The 20,083-nt window shown below is 41.3% G+C and overlaps 1 protein-coding gene across 4 annotated transcripts in view; it reads left to right on the top strand.

The window, feature by feature from the left end:
* LOC123018508 overlaps positions 1 to 15,622 on the top strand; it is a 42,844-nt gene extending 27,222 nt beyond the window's left edge. For 3 of the 4 annotated variants that reach the window (XM_044420699.1, XM_044420698.1, XM_044420700.1), the window contains 6 exons: positions 5 to 51; positions 4,243 to 4,318; positions 5,043 to 5,144; positions 6,025 to 6,870; positions 7,865 to 7,957; positions 14,878 to 15,622. In XM_044420699.1, the coding sequence (XP_044276634.1) occupies positions 5 to 51; positions 4,243 to 4,318; positions 5,043 to 5,144; positions 6,025 to 6,870; positions 7,865 to 7,957; positions 14,878 to 15,187 (1,474 nt within the window). In that variant the 3' untranslated portion in view covers positions 15,188 to 15,622. Of the gene's footprint in view, positions 1 to 4; positions 52 to 4,242; positions 4,319 to 5,042; positions 5,145 to 6,024; positions 6,871 to 7,864; positions 13,106 to 14,877 lie in introns of all 4 variants that reach the window. The other variant, XR_006413789.1, reaches the window with a different exon arrangement.
* Positions 15,623 to 20,083: the final 4,461 nt, after the last annotated feature.

The following is a 20,083-nucleotide window of genomic DNA, read 5'->3' as shown; positions in this document are numbered from 1 at the left end:
TTAGATACCTTATTGATGTTGAAGGCTGGGATCCTGAAACAGCAATCCAAGGTATCTGTGCTGTTTGAACAAAATCCAAAATTCTGCATACACTACCTAGTTGCATTGGTTGCTATAGCTGGGATCCAAAAGGACCCCTCCAAGAATACCACCCATGCCCATACCACTTTTCCTGCCTTGTTTCCCACTTTAGTCTCATGCCATCCAAAAAGTTGCTTTCAGAAGTGGGAAACAGCAGGAAGCTAAAAGTGGAAATGATCAACCTTCCCATATATGTACAAAAATGCTTTCCTCTTCTGTATGGTTGGGGGGAAAGGGAACTGGTCCACAGTGAACCAGTCCTGACAATATCTGCATTATTTTTACATGTACGTGTCCATTTACCTGAATACCTAGCATGTGCTGTCAGATACAACTTCCATTATCTTTGTCCACAATATATATTTATTGAGATATTAGAGACCATTGTCCCAAGAATGAAATCTGAGCTGTACTAGTTCATATGAGAATGCTTATCCAAATGGATAATTCTTGTGAGTGAAAAAGTAATGTATTTCTCTGAAAGATAATGGTCTATTCAACAAGCTATGGCTATTACTAGAAGGTGCTTGTAAAAATGTTGGCTCACCCTCATCTCTTATCTGTGCACGCAAGGACAGAATCAAAAGCTTCTGCTTCTTCTTTGTGGTCTCTGTGCATCACACATATGGGCTCTGCACTTGTGCCTGTTGTTGGAAAGTTTCTCCAGCTAAGTGTTAGTTTGGGTGGGAGCCCCTCCCCTCCCTGTTCCCTCCATCCAAGGGAGAAGGTCCTGCCCATTCCCTCAGTTTCTTTTCATCTGCCTCTGGCTAGAACCGGAAGTCCTTCTCTTCTCAACTTGAGTATTTTCCAGCATCCATTACCTTTTCCATAATACTACTTCGGTGGTCATTGAATCTGCACAGGGTTGTCAGAACCAAAAACACACTGCACCAGCTGATTAAGAAAGGAGAAAAATTGACATGATGTCTCACCAAATATACTCAGCAATGAGACTTGGACTGCAAATCTCAAATTATGAGGCCACCATGGCTCATTACCAATACTTCCTCTGGGAGAAAATGGAATCCCTCACCACATTTCTATCAGACAAATGAGATTTGGTGAGGGTCTTCATTGGAGAAGCCATGCAACTATCCAAGCAACAACTGGCAATGACAAGACATCATGTGGACTGTGATTCCAGGATGCTCATCAGTGCAGTGGTTCTCGGACGTCACATCTGGTTCTTCATCATGGTCTCTGTTCATCACACATATGGGTGTTGCGCCTGCCCAGTGCCTTATCCAGGAAGATTCTCTACCTTAGCCTAGAACTTTACATGGGAGCCCCATCCCCTCCCTCCCCATATAAAAGACAGGCTCCCACAATTTCATCAGTTTGCTTTTGACCGGCATTTGCACAATGCATTGGTCCCTCTAGTGTTCTCCTGTTTGTTGCATTTCTTGTGCCTTAGAGCTCATTTCTGACTGATTTTCCCTCAAAATCTTCATCTTTATTATTTATTCATGAAATTCTATTACTTATTCTTCACTTATTTCCTAGTCTCTTACCCCACCTCCCTCCCGTCTCTCATCCCTCAAAAAACAAAAAACCTTCTACCATCTTTATCCTTTCTGCTAACCTGATGTCTCCAAGTAAACCAGCTTTTCAGAAGTGTGCCAAATGCGGAGTGAAAATGTCGTCCTGTGACAGCCACTCCTTGCGCCTGTTCTGTCTAGGCAAGGAGCACAGAATTGATAAATGCCAGCATTGCCAGGTGTTCACCAAACAGGTTCATAGCAATAGTGCCAGGAGACTCCACATGTTGGACTCCTCACTGGGAGTCATGTGTGAGACAGATAAAGAATAATCAGCCCCAAAGGAGGTCCCTAAAAAGTGACCAGCGGCCAGCAGTTCAACTAAAACCAAGCGGATTGCCTCCCATTCTGCACCTCCCATTGACTCGGAGGTGCCTAAGAAGAAAGAGAAAAGCACCTCAAATCCAAAAGTGCTGGAATGGTTAAGAAGGCTAAAAGACCGAAGAAGCACTCTAAATGGTCCACTTGTTCTCCTAACAGTGTGGAAAAGCACAGACCTAAGGAGCTTTTCCTTAGGAGACTTCTAAGGATGTCTAAGGAGACTTCTTCAAGATGTCCCTCCAAAACAAGAGGGCCACCATTCCAAGGGTCTCCAATTCATTGGTCCCCAACACCAGTGCCTTTGGAGCAAGAGGTCCAGCCTGATCCTGCAGCTCTGTCTTCTTTTTCAGGATAGAGAAATCAGGGACTCTCCAGTCTGATCACCACCGATGTCTTCAGCTCAACAAGAAGATACACTGGATCTGATACCTCACACACCATTACTATACTATGGATCCTTATCCGCACATCCATCTCTGGCCTCATCTCATTGGTCGGTCTCCATGGCTAAAGTGATATTGGGTACATCCTTATTAGTATCCACCTGCAACCCACTTCTATCACAGATATCAGCATGACCCTGCAATCAGTCTGCAATGATATGACTGGCCAGCACCACCTAAATATGAGCCGCAGCAGTGGTCACCTCTGAGCCACCTCCTTCTGGATGACCAAAGGCCAGTTGTCTCTGGGACCCAACTGCCTATGGAAGTCCATCTCCAGTCACCCTCTCTGTCCTCCAAGTCATCAGATCCGATGGACTATGTGGAATTGGACTCTTCAGAGCCCACCAAACCACTAGTTGCCCATATGCGTGATGCACAGAGCCCAAAAAGAAGAAAGTCAGGTTGCTTACCTGTAACTTTTGTTCTTCAAGTGGTCATTTGTGCAGTCATGCAACCTGTCCATTGGCCCCATTGGGGGTAAAACTGAAAACAGCCTACTCCCTGCCCCCCAATGTGGGGGTCACAGACCAGGGCAATACAAATGTTCCTCCCTGAGCCTTGGGACCTATAGGTAGTCTCAACAGAACTGAGGGAATGGGTGGGAGCCCTTCCCATGGATGCAGGGAACAGGAAGGGGAGGGCTCCCACCCAAACTAATGCTCAGCTGTATAATCTTCCCAGCAACAGGCTCCATGAAGGCACAGAGCCCATGCACAGATGACCACCCAAAGAACCACAGTTTCAGGTAAGCAACCTGAGTTTTCTTCTGGCTGCAGTTAGTGAAAAACAACCATATCTCATGTTCGATCCTAGTTTTTTAAAAAAACTAATTACAGTTAGAGCAAACCTATAATTCCTAAGTACAGGTATAGCTGGGAAGTATAATTAATTTGAATGTTTAAGCTTCCAGGCTCTTTTTGTATAAGAGACTCAGATGACCTCAGTGGCACAGAGTTTATTCTATCAGCTGCACCTTGTGAACCAGCTATGTCCCTTTGTGGACAAGAATAACATGACTGAAACTCATAGACCAGTGCAATACATTCTGCATGGGACTTCCCTTGAAAAAAGCTGCAGTTTATATAAAATGTGGCAGTCAGATTAATAACTGAGGCCATAAAGTCCAACATATAACACCAATGCTGTTCTGCTTGCATGGGCAACCTGTCTTCACCCAAGCCCAAATCATGGTGACAGTTTTAATGTATTAAAGCTCTACACTGCTTGGGACTCCAATACCTCACAGAATGCCTCTCCTGACTTGAACCTACAGTTTACATCTGAAGCCTTCCTCTGAGTGTCACCTTCAAGGGAGGCTTGTAGGATGGCAACAAGGTAGAGGCCTCTTTTAGAGGCCCCCAATTATGGCATGATCTCCCTACTGAGGCCTGCCTCATGCCAGCATTGTCATCTTTTCAGTTCCAGGTTCACACTGCCCTCCACCTCTTCTGCATGTTCATATTACACCTAAACAAGAAGCCTGGTTAATCTAAACTGTAATTATTGTTATTGTTATTGTTATTATTATTATTAAAACATTTGATTGGTCTTGCTGAACTACTTTCTTTTTGTGAACACAAGAAGTTACCTCAGTGATAAGAAACCTCTTGAATTGGCAACAGTAGTCAAAAAGAAGCTGCTGTTACATCAGCACTGTCCTTCTGCAGTTATACTTGCCCAGTGATATGCCTCCAGCTATTGTTACTGTTGCCCAATGATACTCTGCCAGTATCAGAAGGAATGTGATGCTAGAATTTTTCTTTAAAAAGCCAAGACCTACTATACTTGAAGCCTCATCAATAGCATTTTTCACAATATAACCTTCCATACAGCTAATATTCTTACAATCTGTTTAGCTTTTGGGGAGGCTCGTGGTCACCATATGGATGGTAATATATATCTGACAGATCTCAAAACTCAACCAATGAGAAGGTAAGTGAAGACCCATTTTTGTATTGTACAATATCCGGTTTGTCATTCTGTTAACGCAGATGATGTTGCATTAGCGGACACTAAGTTCTGAACTAAGTGGAGGAGGAGAATCCAGATGAAATTACTTTTGCACAAGCACTGATGCACAACTAGTATTACTATTGTGTACCTCCTTGCATAATAGGTTGTACAATCAGATGCACATTACATTTGCATGCCCATTGCACACTGCATAGTGCAGTCCATTTCATAAGTATATTGCACAACTGCTCATGTAATGCAAAGATTCAGCAGACTTCCATTGGTGGAATTTAAGTTTGTGAAATGATACTAGTATATTCCATTTCCATTGTTACATGTTTTATATGAAATCAGTGCCCCACTAGACTTTGGATCGGATGGGTGTAAAAAATATCCAGTTTGTTGCTTTGGTCACTTGTTGCTTTGACCAAATACACATTGTGTTTAACCTGTAAGCAGTTAGTAAGTCCTGATACAGATTTTGGATATCCAAGACAAAGCACACCTATCAGTTGTTCACAAAAGCACAAATATTATCCCAAGGACTAGCTATCTAGAAGTAGTGTAAAACCGAATTAACCTATAAATAGAGTTGGCAACCAATCTTTCTTTACTGGAATTAGTGCTGTTATATGATTTTGCCTTTTTGTAACAGTAATTTCAGCAAATACAATTTGTTATATTCTCTTTTGACTTATTCTAGCAATCTGGGAATGAATTTGTGGGACGCTGATGGAGATACTGTGTCACCAGCAAATGATATAGATGGACATATTGATAGATTACCAAATGAAGAATTTTCTAGGTAACTTATCTTAAATTAAAAGTGGTAGGAAGAAAAATGTTTGTTAGAGCAGTTAAATCTGTATAGTTCCATTTTCAGAGCTGAATTCTCCATTATGGTAAAGGATTTCCTCTTGCTCAGTGGGAGTTTCCTTCCCCTTCTCCTCATTGCAGCCCTACATATATCCCAAATCTTGAAATTTCTGTATATTTCCCAGTCAAAAAAAATTTTTTTTTTTGCCAGCTCTCCCAGCCTCCTGCACTTTGCTGCTCACATTAACAACTAAAACAGGTAAAAACATAAACCTGGTAAGACTATAAATATCACAAAGTGATAAGTATGCATTTCTGCACATAAGAAAGACTGCCTCCCACCCCAAATAAAATTACAAATACAACTGTGCAATTTTTTAGGAATATTAGAAAACCTCAAAATATGAAGTATTTCTGAGGCTCAAAAAGGAAAAAAAAAACTAAAAAGGTGGAGTGGGGACAGAGAGCCAAGTCAGGTTTTGCCATAAAGGACACTGGATACCTGCTGGGAGATCAAAAGGAGTGGGAGAACAACTCACAGTGAGCCCAGTCATCTGTCAAGTACACCATGGGTTATTCTAACCAACCCATGGGTTAGCTTAATATGGGTTGATTGGAGCCTACATGCCTAAATAAGAATTATGTTTTAGAATTCTGAACAAATGCTAAAAGCCATATTAATTCTAGCCAGGTGTGTGTGTGTGTGTGTGTGTGTTTTGCTGTATTTAGTGGGGATAGGTTAGTGCTTACGAAGAATTTCAGCTTTAAAATGTTTTTAAAATATCAATTGTTTCTTGATGCTTCATTTTTGTCAGAGAATTTTGGCACTTGCTACTCTTAGAAAGTGAACCCTTTGCATTTTTTAACAGGCCTGGAAAAAGATTACGAGTTTATGACAGTGACCACAGTGACTTCCCAGAACAAATCCGATTGAGAGAGTTTGATTTTATTAATAAGGGTCCTGGACATCCGCGCAGACCATATCATGATCATGAGTTTCAAGATGATTTGCAACCATTAATATCAATGAGGCAAAGGCATTTTCCCAGCCACCCATTTTACAATGGCTACCAAGAGGAAATGCAGTGGAAGGATTTAGATTTTGCCCCAAGGACATCAGGCGAGAGGCTAAGACCTTTCCAGGATCGGCAGCTTTGTGAGGACATTCCAGAAAGTGCACCATCAGAAGAGATCATTAATATGGGGCGTGGACAGAGACAGCGAAATTTTCCTGCTATCCTTCCTCACAGCGATATGTTAACAGATTCTCAGGTTAACAGAGGCCATGGACAAAGGCGAAGACCATTTTATGACCAGAAGTCTAATGATGAATTTCAACCACATATGCAGTTAAAAGATCTGGCTTACCTCAACAAGAGACCTGTGCAACAGATGAGACCATTTCAAGACTCTCCCACTCATGAAAATATGCAACCCCCCATGGGAGATTTTGAGTTTGTTAGTAGGGGACATGGACAAAGAATGCTTGATCACCCGCATCATAGTGAGTCACAAAGAGACATGCCACTAGAAGATTTTGATGACAGAGATTCTGAATCAAGATGTAGATCTTTTCAGGACCATCAGTCTTACAGTGATTTCAATGAGCAGCCTGAATTGAACGATTTTCTAAACAGGGTACCTAAACAAAGGATCATGGCTTTTAATGACCATTTAACCAATGATAACGTGCCACATGAAGGCTATTTAGAAAGGTGAGATGAATTACTAGCGCTGACCATATGCCTACCATGCTCATCTTTCTTTCTTTTTTAATATTATTTTCCCTCAAGAGTAGTTATTGACCTGATTCACACATACAGGGAAACTACTGTGAGTGAATTTCCCTATGAGTCTTCTCATCATGGTAGCCATTCTGAAAATTAGGGAAGCTGCAGGGACACTTCGTAGTTTCTTGTCACATATGCATACAGTGGAAATGACATTTTAGCGGTTGAAAGTCACACAGGACTCTTGGTAGCTGTTGCTGTGACAAGAAGCCCCACAGGAAATTCACCTTTGGTAGCTTCTCATTCTATGTATACTGTGCCATTGATGGACACAACTGAAGTAGCATGTGAAGTGGTTGGGGGAGGATTCATTCCCTTTTATTTTCTGACAGATTCCTCTTGTTTGAGGTGTAAAAGCCTGTTCTCCTGGCTACACCATTTTTATATTCCTGCCTGCCATTAATTTCTGTAAATTCACTCATATTAGCAAGTTATAATTTTGACAATTTCTGATATTTATAAAGCTGAAAACAGTGGTACATAGTTGATAATGATTAACATATGACAAACACTGTTATTCTTTGGTTCTATGCAGTTTTGAAAAAAACAATTAAAATTTAGACCACACCATTTTCATATTTCAAACTTTATTTTACATTATGCCTATTGTTTTATATAATTCTACATTGGATGATCCTGCAGGTGGATAGGTAGGAGGCAGTTTTTACTAATTATTGGAAAGAACCTCCAGAACAGTGTGCAACCTGGGACTGGAAGCTGCAGGGAAAGGCGGAATCAGGGAAAAGCCATCAACCTGTTGCATTCTTCCACTGGATATACATTCCTGTCACTTACAGAAAGAGGCCTTTCATTTGCAGAGGGGCAACTCTGGATCCAATCCATTATTTGCACCTAGTTGTTGCTGCTTTACACTGTTCTAACTTTACACTGTTTTAATAAGTTTGCTTTATTCTTTCAGAGGTCATCCTTTTCTTTCATGTGAGCACTTCCCAGAATCCTCCAAAGTTCGCAAAGATTATGGCTCTGATAATGGCTATAATATAAATTGCAGGTAAAGTTTCAGTTGTCATGGCATACATATAAAGCACATCACTAATTCACACTTTGAAATATAAATTAAATAGCAGACCATTTATATTATTACATAAGATAAATAAACAGTATTTGCCATCACTCTTTTTAAAAATTTAAGACTTTAAGAACCAATTGCTCATGAACATCATGTAACCCTTGAAACAAATAATCTTTGGAAAGTTAGCTATGAGAATAACTTTCTTCTGTTTGGGCTAGAGCAAGTATGACACTTAGTTCTTTCTTAACTGCAGTGAAAAAATCGGAGGCTATAGCACTCACAGCTTCTCAATTCTAGAATAAATTATATACTCCCATCTAAATTAGGGGACACATTGAAACTTACAACATTTTCCTGTTTAACAGGATTTGTAACTAATATTAAACTGCAGTTTCAAATGTTGGTTAATTGGAGATCCAGGCAAATGTGAGTTCCAGCGCATCCCTGGAGTTACCCTGAAGAGAGGAAAGATTTGGAGGAATATGTGCATGATGCAGTGACCCAAGTGACAATCCAAGTATCCATACCTAAATTGCATTGCTTTCACTGTGATTGGTCTCAGGATTGTAACCTTAAGTTATTTTCCATGATGTTCTCTCACTATTTTGAAAGTCTATTGGGATGATGTGGGAGCAAAAGCAATAAAGGAATGAACTCAACAACTTTAAGATGCACTGGAATTTGACACCAAATGAGCAAATCAGACTTGAAGCCAACCATCTTTCATCCTTAGGATAAACAATTGCTTTGTAGATTCGTACTCTGTTACTACTGTTCTTCATCGTGATCTCTGTGCATCACACATATGGATGCTGCACCTGCACAGTGCCTGTTCAGGAAGGTTCTCTCAGCATTAATCATTTTGGCAGGAAAAACGCCCCCTGCCCCAGTATAATAGGCAGAGTTCCAGCCCTCTCGCCAGTCTTCTTTCAACCGCTGTTCGCTGTGCCTCCGGTTTCTCTCACTGCTTCTTCTCACAAATATTTTAACTCAATCTTAAAACTCTTTTATCCTCGTTCTTGTACTTAAACCCCACTATCCCCAAATACCCCTTTCCTGACCAGTTTCATTTTCCCGCTTATTCTCCGCACTTCCCCACAGAAATATTCCCTTTAAAAAAACCTTTCCTATCATCTAAAACTTACCTCCTAAACTCTACTGCTTCCAGTTTTTCTTTTTCTCCTTGATGGTGTAGTGCTCTGGTTTTAGAAAGTGCACTCAGTGTGTGGCAAAGACACCTTCCATGGATACCCACTCGCTCTACTCTGCCTTGGAGAGGGGCCACAAAGCAGACAAATTTCAGGCTTTTATGAAGCAGGTGCATAAAAACCAGGAGAGCCATCTGAGAAAAGAGGTCTGGGATAGAGAGAAGCCTCAGTGGGAAAATCAGCCGCTTTTTTTACTTCTCAGGAAGGCACCCCTGAACACGAATCCATACCGACTGAGGGAGTCGCTAAAACCTTGGGATTGACAAAAACTCCTGGAACATCTCAAACGCCTAAAAAATGTAAGGAGAAACGAAAATACATTGAAACGAAAGAGGCTTGTTAAGAAAAGCACTCCAATAAGGATAAGCCAGAGAAAAAGAAGAAATACTGTTCCCACACCAAACACCATTCTTCCTGCTTGGCCGAACAAATGAAGACAATGGTAACAACCATTCCATCTGTACCGATGGAAAGCCCTGAACACCTGTCTTTGGCACACCTCTCCCATTAGACTGTTTCCACAGATCTGATTGATCCCAAGATCTTCACCATTCATTGAGGTCCCTCATGGAGCCGCCACTTCCAACCTCCATTTCAGAAGGAAAAATAAGAGATTCTCCTGCCTGTTCTTTGACTTCAAGTTGCCTGCACAAGCCCTCTCAGATTTGGCTACAGGGCCACAAGTTCAACAACCACCAACACTGTGCCCATATGAGCTGCCAGCAGTCAATGTCTTGCCTGCTTCGACCCAACACTCTACATGCTTTCCAACCAAACATTCCAAGATTCATACTGGATGATGCCTCCATACCCTTACTATGTTACTAGGTATGGATGGGGCTACATGCCATGCTACCAATACCTACTGGTCCCCAGGCCAGAGAGATGGATACATACGAGGCTCCATCTACCTCTCAAGCTGCTGAAACCAATCCTCTTCCACAACATGACTCTCCAGCATGTTCTTCTTTCTCCAGTGTACCATACAAATCTGATTCAACCATCAATACCAAAGAGACCATCTCAACATCTCCAGACAACATCATTTCAAACCAGGGTCCTGGGTTGTCGGGTGAAAATCTGGGACATTTTTCTGAGCAGGCTGTACATATGACAACATCTCTGGGAGTCAGTGTCCAGCAGAACACCACGTCTGACAAGGACTCTATCTACGACATCATACATACTGAGGATGCAGTTCCAGTAGCTCTGCCACTTATATCCACACTTTGAGAGGCAATGATGGAACCATGTGAATGGCTATATCAACCACATCCAACATCACACAGACTTGAAAACATGAGTGATGGAGCAGGATATACCATTCCTTCACCACCCTTGACCAAATTTGATCATCACTGAGGCAATGCAAGGTTGACAATCTTGTGATCATTCCACACTGACTGACTGACTGCGAGGATCACCATATTTATTATGCCACATTTATTCTGATGGGCAGCGCAAACTGGCCTTCTTCTGACTTCAGTTTCTCCTCCTCCATTCCCATTTGAGCATCAATAACATCATCTCCCCATTTGGGAATCCATCACATCTGATTGGTGGATTCTGTCCATCATAAATCATGGATACCAAATTGAATTTGAAACCATGCTTCCTCTCTGTAGGTTCTGAAAAACAACACGTTCTCTGGTTCTCCTTCAAGAGATTGAAACACTTTTACAGAAAGGAACAATCCAGAGAGTAGACCAATCAGAGAGACAGCAAGGTCTCTATTCAAAATATTTACAGTATTGAAGAAGGATGGAGGTCTTCGTCCCATTTTAGATTTATGGGGAGTAAACCATTAAAGCAAAAAAATTTAGAATGACAACACTGCAGAATATTTTTCCCTTACTACAGAAAGAGGACTGGTTCACATTCATAGATTTGCAAGACTCTTATTTTCACATAGCCATTCACCCCAGCTGCAGACATTTCTCCAATTCCAAGTAGGTACCAAGGCATTTGAATTCAAGGTGCTCCCATTGGGTCTTTCAACAGCACCAATAATTTTCACAAAATGCATGGCACTAGTTTGTGCCCATCTTTGACTACAAGGTGTGAAAATTTTCCCATACTTGGATGATTGGTTATTAGTTTCATTTTGTACTCTCTTAGACTGATTGGTCCAACACATGAGGTTACGAATGAGACCACTGCAACTGTGGTACAACCAGACTTATCATCCCAAGCAAGATGATCCATATCAACAGGTCAAAATTCCTCATCAAATTTTGTAAACACTCTACTGGTGGACAACAGATACCAGTCTAAACCAGCCATTAAATCTGATGGTGACCATGCATACCAATGCATCCCAGACTGGATGGGCAGCCCACTGCAGACAACATCGAATGCAGGGGAGATGCACAGATGCAAGTTGCCAAAATCTATAAATTACTTGGAGCTATTTGCAGTGTTCAAAGCTCTTCACTTGTTTCAGAACATTGTAGTGGACCAATACATCCAGATAGCAACAGACAGCATCTGCACAGTCTTCTATGTCAACAAACAGGAGGGACAAGATCAGTTCCACTAACCCAACTAGCAATGCACCTCTGGAACTGGTGATTACACCACAATATCAACCTCCAAGTAGTACATGTGGCTGGTGCTGAGAAAGATGAAGTGGATTTTCTACGCCACCATACCAGTTCCACCCACGACTGGGAGCTGATTATAGCACTATAACCGAACTGAGACATGACAGAACCAAGTCTATTCTAATAACTCCATGGTGACCTCATCAGACCTGGTTCATGATCCTCCTACACCTGTCTCAGGGGACGTTTTATCACCTACCCAAAATGCTGGACTTGATTTCCAGAGATCAAGGCAAGATCCTTCATCCGGATCTTCATACCTTCAAACTGACAGCCTGGTTGATTCAATCGAAGCCACAGAACAATTATTGGATCCAGAAATTCAAGCCATTTTGCAATCAGCTCTTTGTCGAAATGGAAGAGGTTTCAGATATTCAGCACTAATCATAACTTTGTAGCATCACATGCTACAATTCAAAACATCCTACAGTTTCTTCTGTCCCTACACCAATCAAGACTAAAACCAACATCCATTAAAGTATATTTGGCAGCTATATTGTATCACAGAGGACTGATCAAGGGATCCTCCATTTTCTCTCATCACCTAGTGAACTGCTGCTTATGAGCTCTACAGAATCTAAATCCACCAAACTGATCACCAGTTCCAACATGGAGCTTGTCTATAGTACTGCACGCATTAACGAAGCCATCATTTGAACCCCTTGCAATGACGGACTTAAGGCTTCTTTCATGGAAATCTTCCTTTTTGTTTGCTATAACATTGGCCCAAATGACAAGTGAGCAATGCTCACTCCAGGTAGATCCACCCTACCTGAGTTTTCATAAAGAAAAGGTAGTGCTGCATATGTACCCCACATTTTTACTTAAAGTAGCCACACCATTTCACCTCGACCAAGACATTGTCCTACAATCCTACTTTCCAGCTCCATCTACACCTATTGAAAGATCACGTCACACACTAGCCATCAAGAGAGTGCTTGCTTTCTATTGCTCTTGAACAGAACAGTTCAGAAAGACTAACTGTCTCTTTGTCAAAATACTCCAATCATGACAAGGGAACACCAATAGGATCCCAACACCTATCCAAATATGTGACCAAAACCATCAAGCTCACATATCTGCTTGGTAAAATAGAACTTCCAATCATCCCAAAAGGACACTCAACTAGGGCTGTCTCCACCTCAACAGCATTTGCATGCTGGTATTGCCCTGCAAGGTCTCTGCAGAGCTGCTAAGTGGGCATCACCATGCACTTTCATATGGCACTACCGTGGTGACACAAGAGCCAGAAGAGATTGCTTGTTTGGACATGCGGTCCTCTTTCCCATTCTACAATGATGACACCCTTCCACATGGTAAGCTTGCTAATCACCTATATGTGTGATGCACAGAGACCATGGCAAAGAAAGGCAGGTTGCTTACCTGTACATGTCTCTTGGAGTGGTCATCTGTGTATTCACACAACCCATCCACCAGCACTGTGTTGGTGTCCGTGATCACTTCAGGTTGATGCTGAACTATTTCCTTATGTTATACCAGCATTACGTAAAGTGAACAGCCAGTTTCCAATTAGACTCCATCTGTTATACGGGGGGTGCATTTTTCCCACCAAAACTATTAATGCTGAAAGAACCTTCCCTAACACAGGCACTGCACCAGCACAGCACCCATATGTGTGAATTCACAGATGACCACTTGAAGAATGATGGTTAAAGGCAGTGCTTTTTTTGTTAAAAAAAAAAAAAAAAAAAGGTGCCGGAACTCACATCGCTGGCAGTAAGCGCGTGACCACACACACACTAATCCCAAGCCGAGAGGGAGAGCAGGACCCTCACTATCTCACTGTCAGATAGCAGACACAAAAGCAGCCCGCAGGCACTATGTTAATGATGTTTGCTGCTGATCTGCTATGATTCAAAATCACTTCGTAAAATCCATTGGAAAAAAAGGTGCCAGAACACCGTTCCAGTGCATTCTATGACAAAAAAAGCCCTGGTTAGAGGTAAGCAACCTGCCTTTTTCTGTAATTTTGGAACACCTCATATAACATAGAGCACGTTTTATGTACATGTATCAAGAAGTAAAAGGACAGTCCAGTATAAGTTAATGTAATTTGTAGTGACGTGAAGTAGCAAAAATAGTGGTCTCTTCAATAGAGAACAAATGTGTTTGAGAATATATTTATTGAAACAATATATTTAGTTATATTCCTATAAAGATACTTGATCACCTAAATGAAAGACAAAGCACAAAAAGAATATGCATCTTTTAGTATAACTTGCAAACACTTTAGAACACTTCAGGAAGCAATCCTATGTATGTTTAGACAAAAACACACACACACTTAAAATTTATAGTATGCTCCAGCCAGAATAGCTGCATAGGAGCTTTCCCTAAGGCTGCAAACCTATACACTAACTTACTTGGAAGTAAGAATCACAAAATTAATTAAGGGTTACTCCTGAGTAAACATGTATAAATATATGCTGCATCAGTGCATTCCTATGTATGTCTACTTCACATTAAGCTCCCCTGAGTTCAGTGCTACTTACTCTCAGAAAAGTGTATATAGGATTGCTGCCTAATATACCATAAATGAGGGCTAAAGTTCTTGGGGGCTGATGTGCGCAAGGAGGTCAGCATGGGCTCAGGTTCCTCTTTTTATTTATGAGGACAAATCTTCCATATACATCCCATGATTGCTCCATTGCATGCATGGAGAATTCTCTATTATATTGAAAAGACCAGAGAAATGCCTTCTGGAGAGGAGGCTGAGCAAAACAGGATTCTGCCATACACTGAGACTTAGATTGATAATATTTTTTCTATATAATGTATTGAAATGAAAAAAAACCCCAATGGTGGCAGTTGGGGGTGGGGGGGAATGTTGCTTTCTTTCACACAGTTTCTAATAAACATAATTTGGAAAAGGACAGCTTTTCCATTTTTACTTTAAAGTTTTGTTTCCAGAGAAAGTCCATGTTAAGGCAAATTATATATAGTTCTGTTTTTCTTACATTTCACTCAACTTCTGGTGCTTAAATGTAACCATTAAGCCTTATCTATCACACTGTTGTTAATCAATCCCTGATAAAGCTTTCAACTAATGGTTGTTTTCATATTATAGGCCTGATTACCTGGACGATTACAAGAGAATTCATCCTTCAGATGAAGTTAACAGAGAAGGGAAAAGTAGATTTGCACCATATCCCTCCCACACACCATATCCTTCATCTATACATCAGGAAACTAATTCAGTTTCAGTGGACCATGAAAGGGAACCTCAACGTGAAATTGCAAGGGAGATGGGTCAAGGGAAAAGATTACCAGTTGTAACAATTGATTACAATTATGGTTTACCTTTAGACTATGCATCTGAGGAGGAACATAGAATATATTATGATTTACATTCAAGAGAACGCTATCGTTGGAAATGAACCAGATACATCTGTGCATGCATGTATCACCTGTTTTCCTTTGTGTGTGGACCAGACCTTTTCCTAAACTGAAGCATATATTTCACAATTACAAAACTAGCTTCTGTAATAGGATGTTTCACAATTGTTTATGTATGATTTTTTTAAAAAAACATTTGGATAGTGAGTACATTTGTTAAGTCTATGTGGAAACATGTCCAACTTATGTGAAATAACAATTGTGACTACTTTTAGTGAAATTGGAAGGCCATGCATAAGGCACATTATAAGCTGTTTCCCCTTTCTCCATTTTGTAATGTATATAAGTATTTCAGTATACAAAACTTGTAATAAAAGAATTTAAATACTGCTGTCAATAATTACTGTGGAGTATGATTTAAAAGGAAGGATTCTGTTGTAAATATGAAAATAAACTAGCTATAATAACATGCTTAATTCATGCTTATTGATTTGGATTTTTTAAATAGTTCCTGTTTTAAAACGCTGAAGTCAAGGGTTGTTTCAGAATGAAACCTATCGTTAGTAAGAATGATCAACATGAGGACTTGTGTTCTATTACTATCCTACCTATATAACCTTAGACATTTCCTTTCACTTTTGAGGTTAGATTTCTTGTTTTATAGGATGGATCAAAAATATATTTTCAAAGACATATGAATGGCATTGAAGACCCACCATTGTATGTTTGATCAGAGAGAACAATGATTTCAAATCAAACAGAATTTGCTGAATAGTTGAAATGTGCATAACTAGTGATGGCAAGATTTCCTTTGATGGCTGTGGGCTTCTGAAAACATCTGAAATTCCCATTGAAGTTTGGGACAAGATGAAGGAGGGAAACATCCCCCACCTGTACGACTATGAGGAGCAGGTTATCACCTACCCCAACACCTACCCTCTGGGTCACTGCTTAGGCATCTCTTGATGTTCTTGCAATAGTTCTTCCTTGACATCCTGTTCATCTTGTAATGCTAGAATGCTTGACATATGAGGCAAACTCCAACACTATATTGGGCAAGTACTTTTTTGCCCATTTTGGAAAAAATGCTTTAGTCATCTTCACAGTCCCTTTCTGTTTTAACTATCCCGCATAATTTGGTCTTCGTAACAAACACAGTCTGCAGTTGGAACTCCAGATAGTTTATGAACAAGTCAAAAAGCATTGGTCCTTGGAGACACCATCATTTACATCCCTCTAGTGCAGGGATCCTCAATTTTTTTCAACAGAGGGGCAGTTGAAAGGTGCCAGTGGTGGGCATGGGCCGGAAAGGTGGTGCCAGTGGCGAGTGGGGCCGGTGCAGGGGCGGAGAGGGGGCAGGGGGCAGTGAGGTGAGGGGCGGTGAGGTGAGGCGGGGTGGGCGCGTGCATGGGCATGAGCAGCAAGGGGAGGCGAGGCAGGGGGAGGCACACATGGTCGAGGCACTCTCCATGTGAGTCCAAAACAATCGCCGCATGAGCAAGCCGCCGCTGCCTCCCTGCGTGCAGGGCAAGGCTGGCAGTGGTGGGCGTGGGCACGGCGAATCCAAAACCTCTGAGGCGGGCTGGATAAATGGGCATGAAGGGTTGAATCTGGCCCGTGGGCCGTAGTTTGAGGACCCATGCTCTATTGTAAGAACAGATGATTTATTCTTTATTTTCTGATCTTTAATGAATTAGCAATTCATAATCTTCTTACACCATGACTGCTAAGTTTGTTTAAAGGTCTGTGATATAGGAGTCTTTTGACTTTGTCAAAAAGCTTTTAGAACTTCAAGTAAACAATGCTTACTGGATCACACTTCTGTTCATATCTTTATTGACATACTCAGAGAACCTTAACAGGATATTATGTCACTTCTGGTCTACGTCATGGCGAGACGGCTGTGAAGAACAGGGGCTCCCATAAATCACGCCGGTAATCCGTTCGACAGGGGGCCATAAGAGGCCCATCCAAGCCCTGTCAGGGCAGGGACTAGAAGCCCGAGCACACTTCTGGCTGGTGTGGAGCGGCAGCTCTGCATCTGCTGGGAGAAACTTGCGATTTTTTCAGCTGACCGACACAAGGGGGAAATCCACCCCCTACAAGCCATCGACCACCGGCTATAGCGAAGAATAAAAGCTTGAAAAGCATCAGACCTGCTGAGTGAGCATTTCTACTCTTCAAAATATTACCCGTGAAAGAACATGAAGTAAATATTAATCAGGGCATATAGTCATGGCTATGGTTTTCCCAGTTGCAATGTATGGCTGTGAAAGTTGGACCATAAGGAAGGCTGAGTGCCGAAGAATTGAGGCCTTTGAATTGTAGTGCTGGAGAAGACTCCTGCGAGTCCCTTGGACCACAAGGAGATCAAACCGGTCAGTCCTAGAGGAGATCAACCCTGACTGCTCTTTAGAAGGCCAGATACTGAAGATGAAACTCAAATACTTTGGCCACCTAATTAGAAGGAAGGACTCCCTGGAGAAGAGCCTAATGCTGGGAACAATAGATGGCAAAAGAAGGGGGTGGCAGAGAATGAGGTGGCTAGATGGAGTCACTGAAGCAGTTGGCGTGAGCTTAAGTGGATTCTGGGGGATGGTGGACAGGAAGGCCTGGAGAAATGTTGTCCATGGGGTTGCGATGGGTTGGACATGACTTTGTGACTAACAACAACAACTAAAAATTGAAGTGTTACAATAATGGGTGACTACAATTAGCCCCACATAGGATAAATGTAAGTTTAGGATTATGCTAATCAAACAGTATAGAAATGCTTTAATGAAATGCAATAGACAGACAGAGGTTACATTTCTCCATGCCCTAAATGACTATGTCATTAAATGGTTACTAATGGGATTGACCAGAGGGGAGGTAACCCTGGATTTAATCCTAGTGGTGTCACTCAGGACTTGGCATGTATGAGATGTAAATATTATTGAATCAGCTGGAAGTAGTGACTACAGTGCTATCGGATTTAATATATATATTTAAGTGGAAAATTGCCAAGGAAGTTTAACCCAGTCACATTTTACTTCAAAGTTCAGCTATAATGTACATCACAGGTTAGGAAAGGGAACACCAAGAGGCTGCCAGCATAGTTTACAAGCAGTGTCAAGAAACTACAGCAGGACCACTGTATCCACTGGCTCAGTTACCAAGATTTCAGTTAATCATGGTTGACCTCAGCCCAAAAGAGAAGTAAGGGGGCATAAAGTGCCAAAGGAAGTGCTTCCTGTAAGCCAACAGTTTTTTAAGTAAGCAGTGTCAAAAATTCTTCAGCTGTATAAGAAGCAGGATACTAGCTAGGGATGTTGTTGGACTGTTGGGTGATAATGGAGATAAAAGATTACTAAAGGAGGATAAGAAGATTATGGAGAAGTTAAATTAATTGTTTTGATTTGTCTATGCTGCAGTAGAGGACAGCTACCTGTACCTATCAATGTTTTCCAGAAGAGAGTCTGAGGAATTGAGGGAAATAGTGGTAACAAAGGATGAATTTCTTAAATTTAAGACAAAATGAGGTTAACAAATCACTATGCCCAGGTGGCAATTTAATCTTATTTTTTGACTGGGTAACCTCCCAAATGGACAGAGGAAACACTGTGGACATAATCTACCTAGACTTTAGCAAAGCTTTTAACTTAGTGCCCCATGACATTCTGATAAGCAAATTAGCAAAAAGTGGACTAGATGGAAAAACTATTAGGTGGATCCAAAATAGGCTGCTAAATCAGACACAAAGAGGTCACATCAATGCCACCCTCTCAAACTGCAGGGAAATAACTAGTGGGCCCAGTGTTCTTCAACATCTTTATTAATGATTTAGATGAGGAAATACAAGGAAAGATAATCAAATTTGCAGACAATTCAAAACTAGATGAATAGCAAACGCCCTAGAAGACAGAATGAAGATCCAGGGTGATCTGGATAAACTTGAACACTGGGCAGAAAGCAACAGAATGAGATTGAATAAGGACAAGTGTCAAGTTCTCCAGCTAGGAAAAAGAAACCAAATGCATCACTACATTTACTCTCATGAAAGCACAAGTAGGACTATAGCCTTAAAGCTCAATCCTATGCAAGTTTAGACAGAAAAAAATTCTAGAACTCTCAGCAGGCTATAACGCTAAACGTATTAGCTGTTCTACTCTATTGTTTTTAAGAAAACTTTTTTTCCGAATTGTGCTTGTTAAAAAAACCCTGTGTTTTATTTATATTCTGTAAGCCTCAATCGTTTTGGAGAAGTATGTTGACCTTTAACTGAATCCTGAAATATTTCGAAGTGGCCGGCAGTTTGCTTTTGAGCAACTTTTCCCGTATATCCGGCTTTGTCCATGTCTTTACGAAGTTTGCCTCAAAGGACCCACACCGAACTCAAACCCAACCCACAAGCAGCTTGCTAGCATCTTAAACGGAACACAAATACAACCACTCGAAGCTTTTATGGTGCAACGAACATTGGGACTTGTAGTCCTCCCATCCTAGCATCAAAGTATAGACTACGTTAGCCCTTCTCTCTAGACTACGTTCGAGCCATAAATTGTGGTTTATTCCATTGCAAGAGTTTATGGGGGGAGCTGCATGGAATGATCTTTTTGGTTAACACCTTTAGAGCTTTATTTTACAAACATGCTAGTCATATCTGAGGACTGAAAAAAGACGTCTTCCTGCCACCTGCGGATGAGAAATAGATTTTGCTGTGTCTCTATTTTTTAAAAGCACGCTAGTAGGACAAATGGTACTACCCCTCACTATGAGCTATTGCTACCGCCAGCACCTTCTTCAGCTGGCTTTCCGAACTCAATAGCAGACTCCTATTTAGCCCCGGTTTGTCCCAGCCCTCGTGCATTTCTTCAAAGCACGCATGCTATTGGCTGCGGTTTAGCGTCCATGCCAATCAGGAAGCGGCTTCCATGGAGGAAGGGAATAAATACAAG

Source organism: Varanus komodoensis, unplaced genomic scaffold (genome assembly GCF_004798865.1).
Source record: "Varanus komodoensis strain SLA01 unplaced genomic scaffold, ASM479886v1 scaffold11, whole genome shotgun sequence".
NCBI lineage: Eukaryota > Metazoa > Chordata > Lepidosauria > Squamata > Varanidae > Varanus > Varanus komodoensis.
The sequence above is the reverse complement of the archived record's forward strand: the minus strand, read 5'-3'. Positions and strand labels throughout refer to the sequence as shown.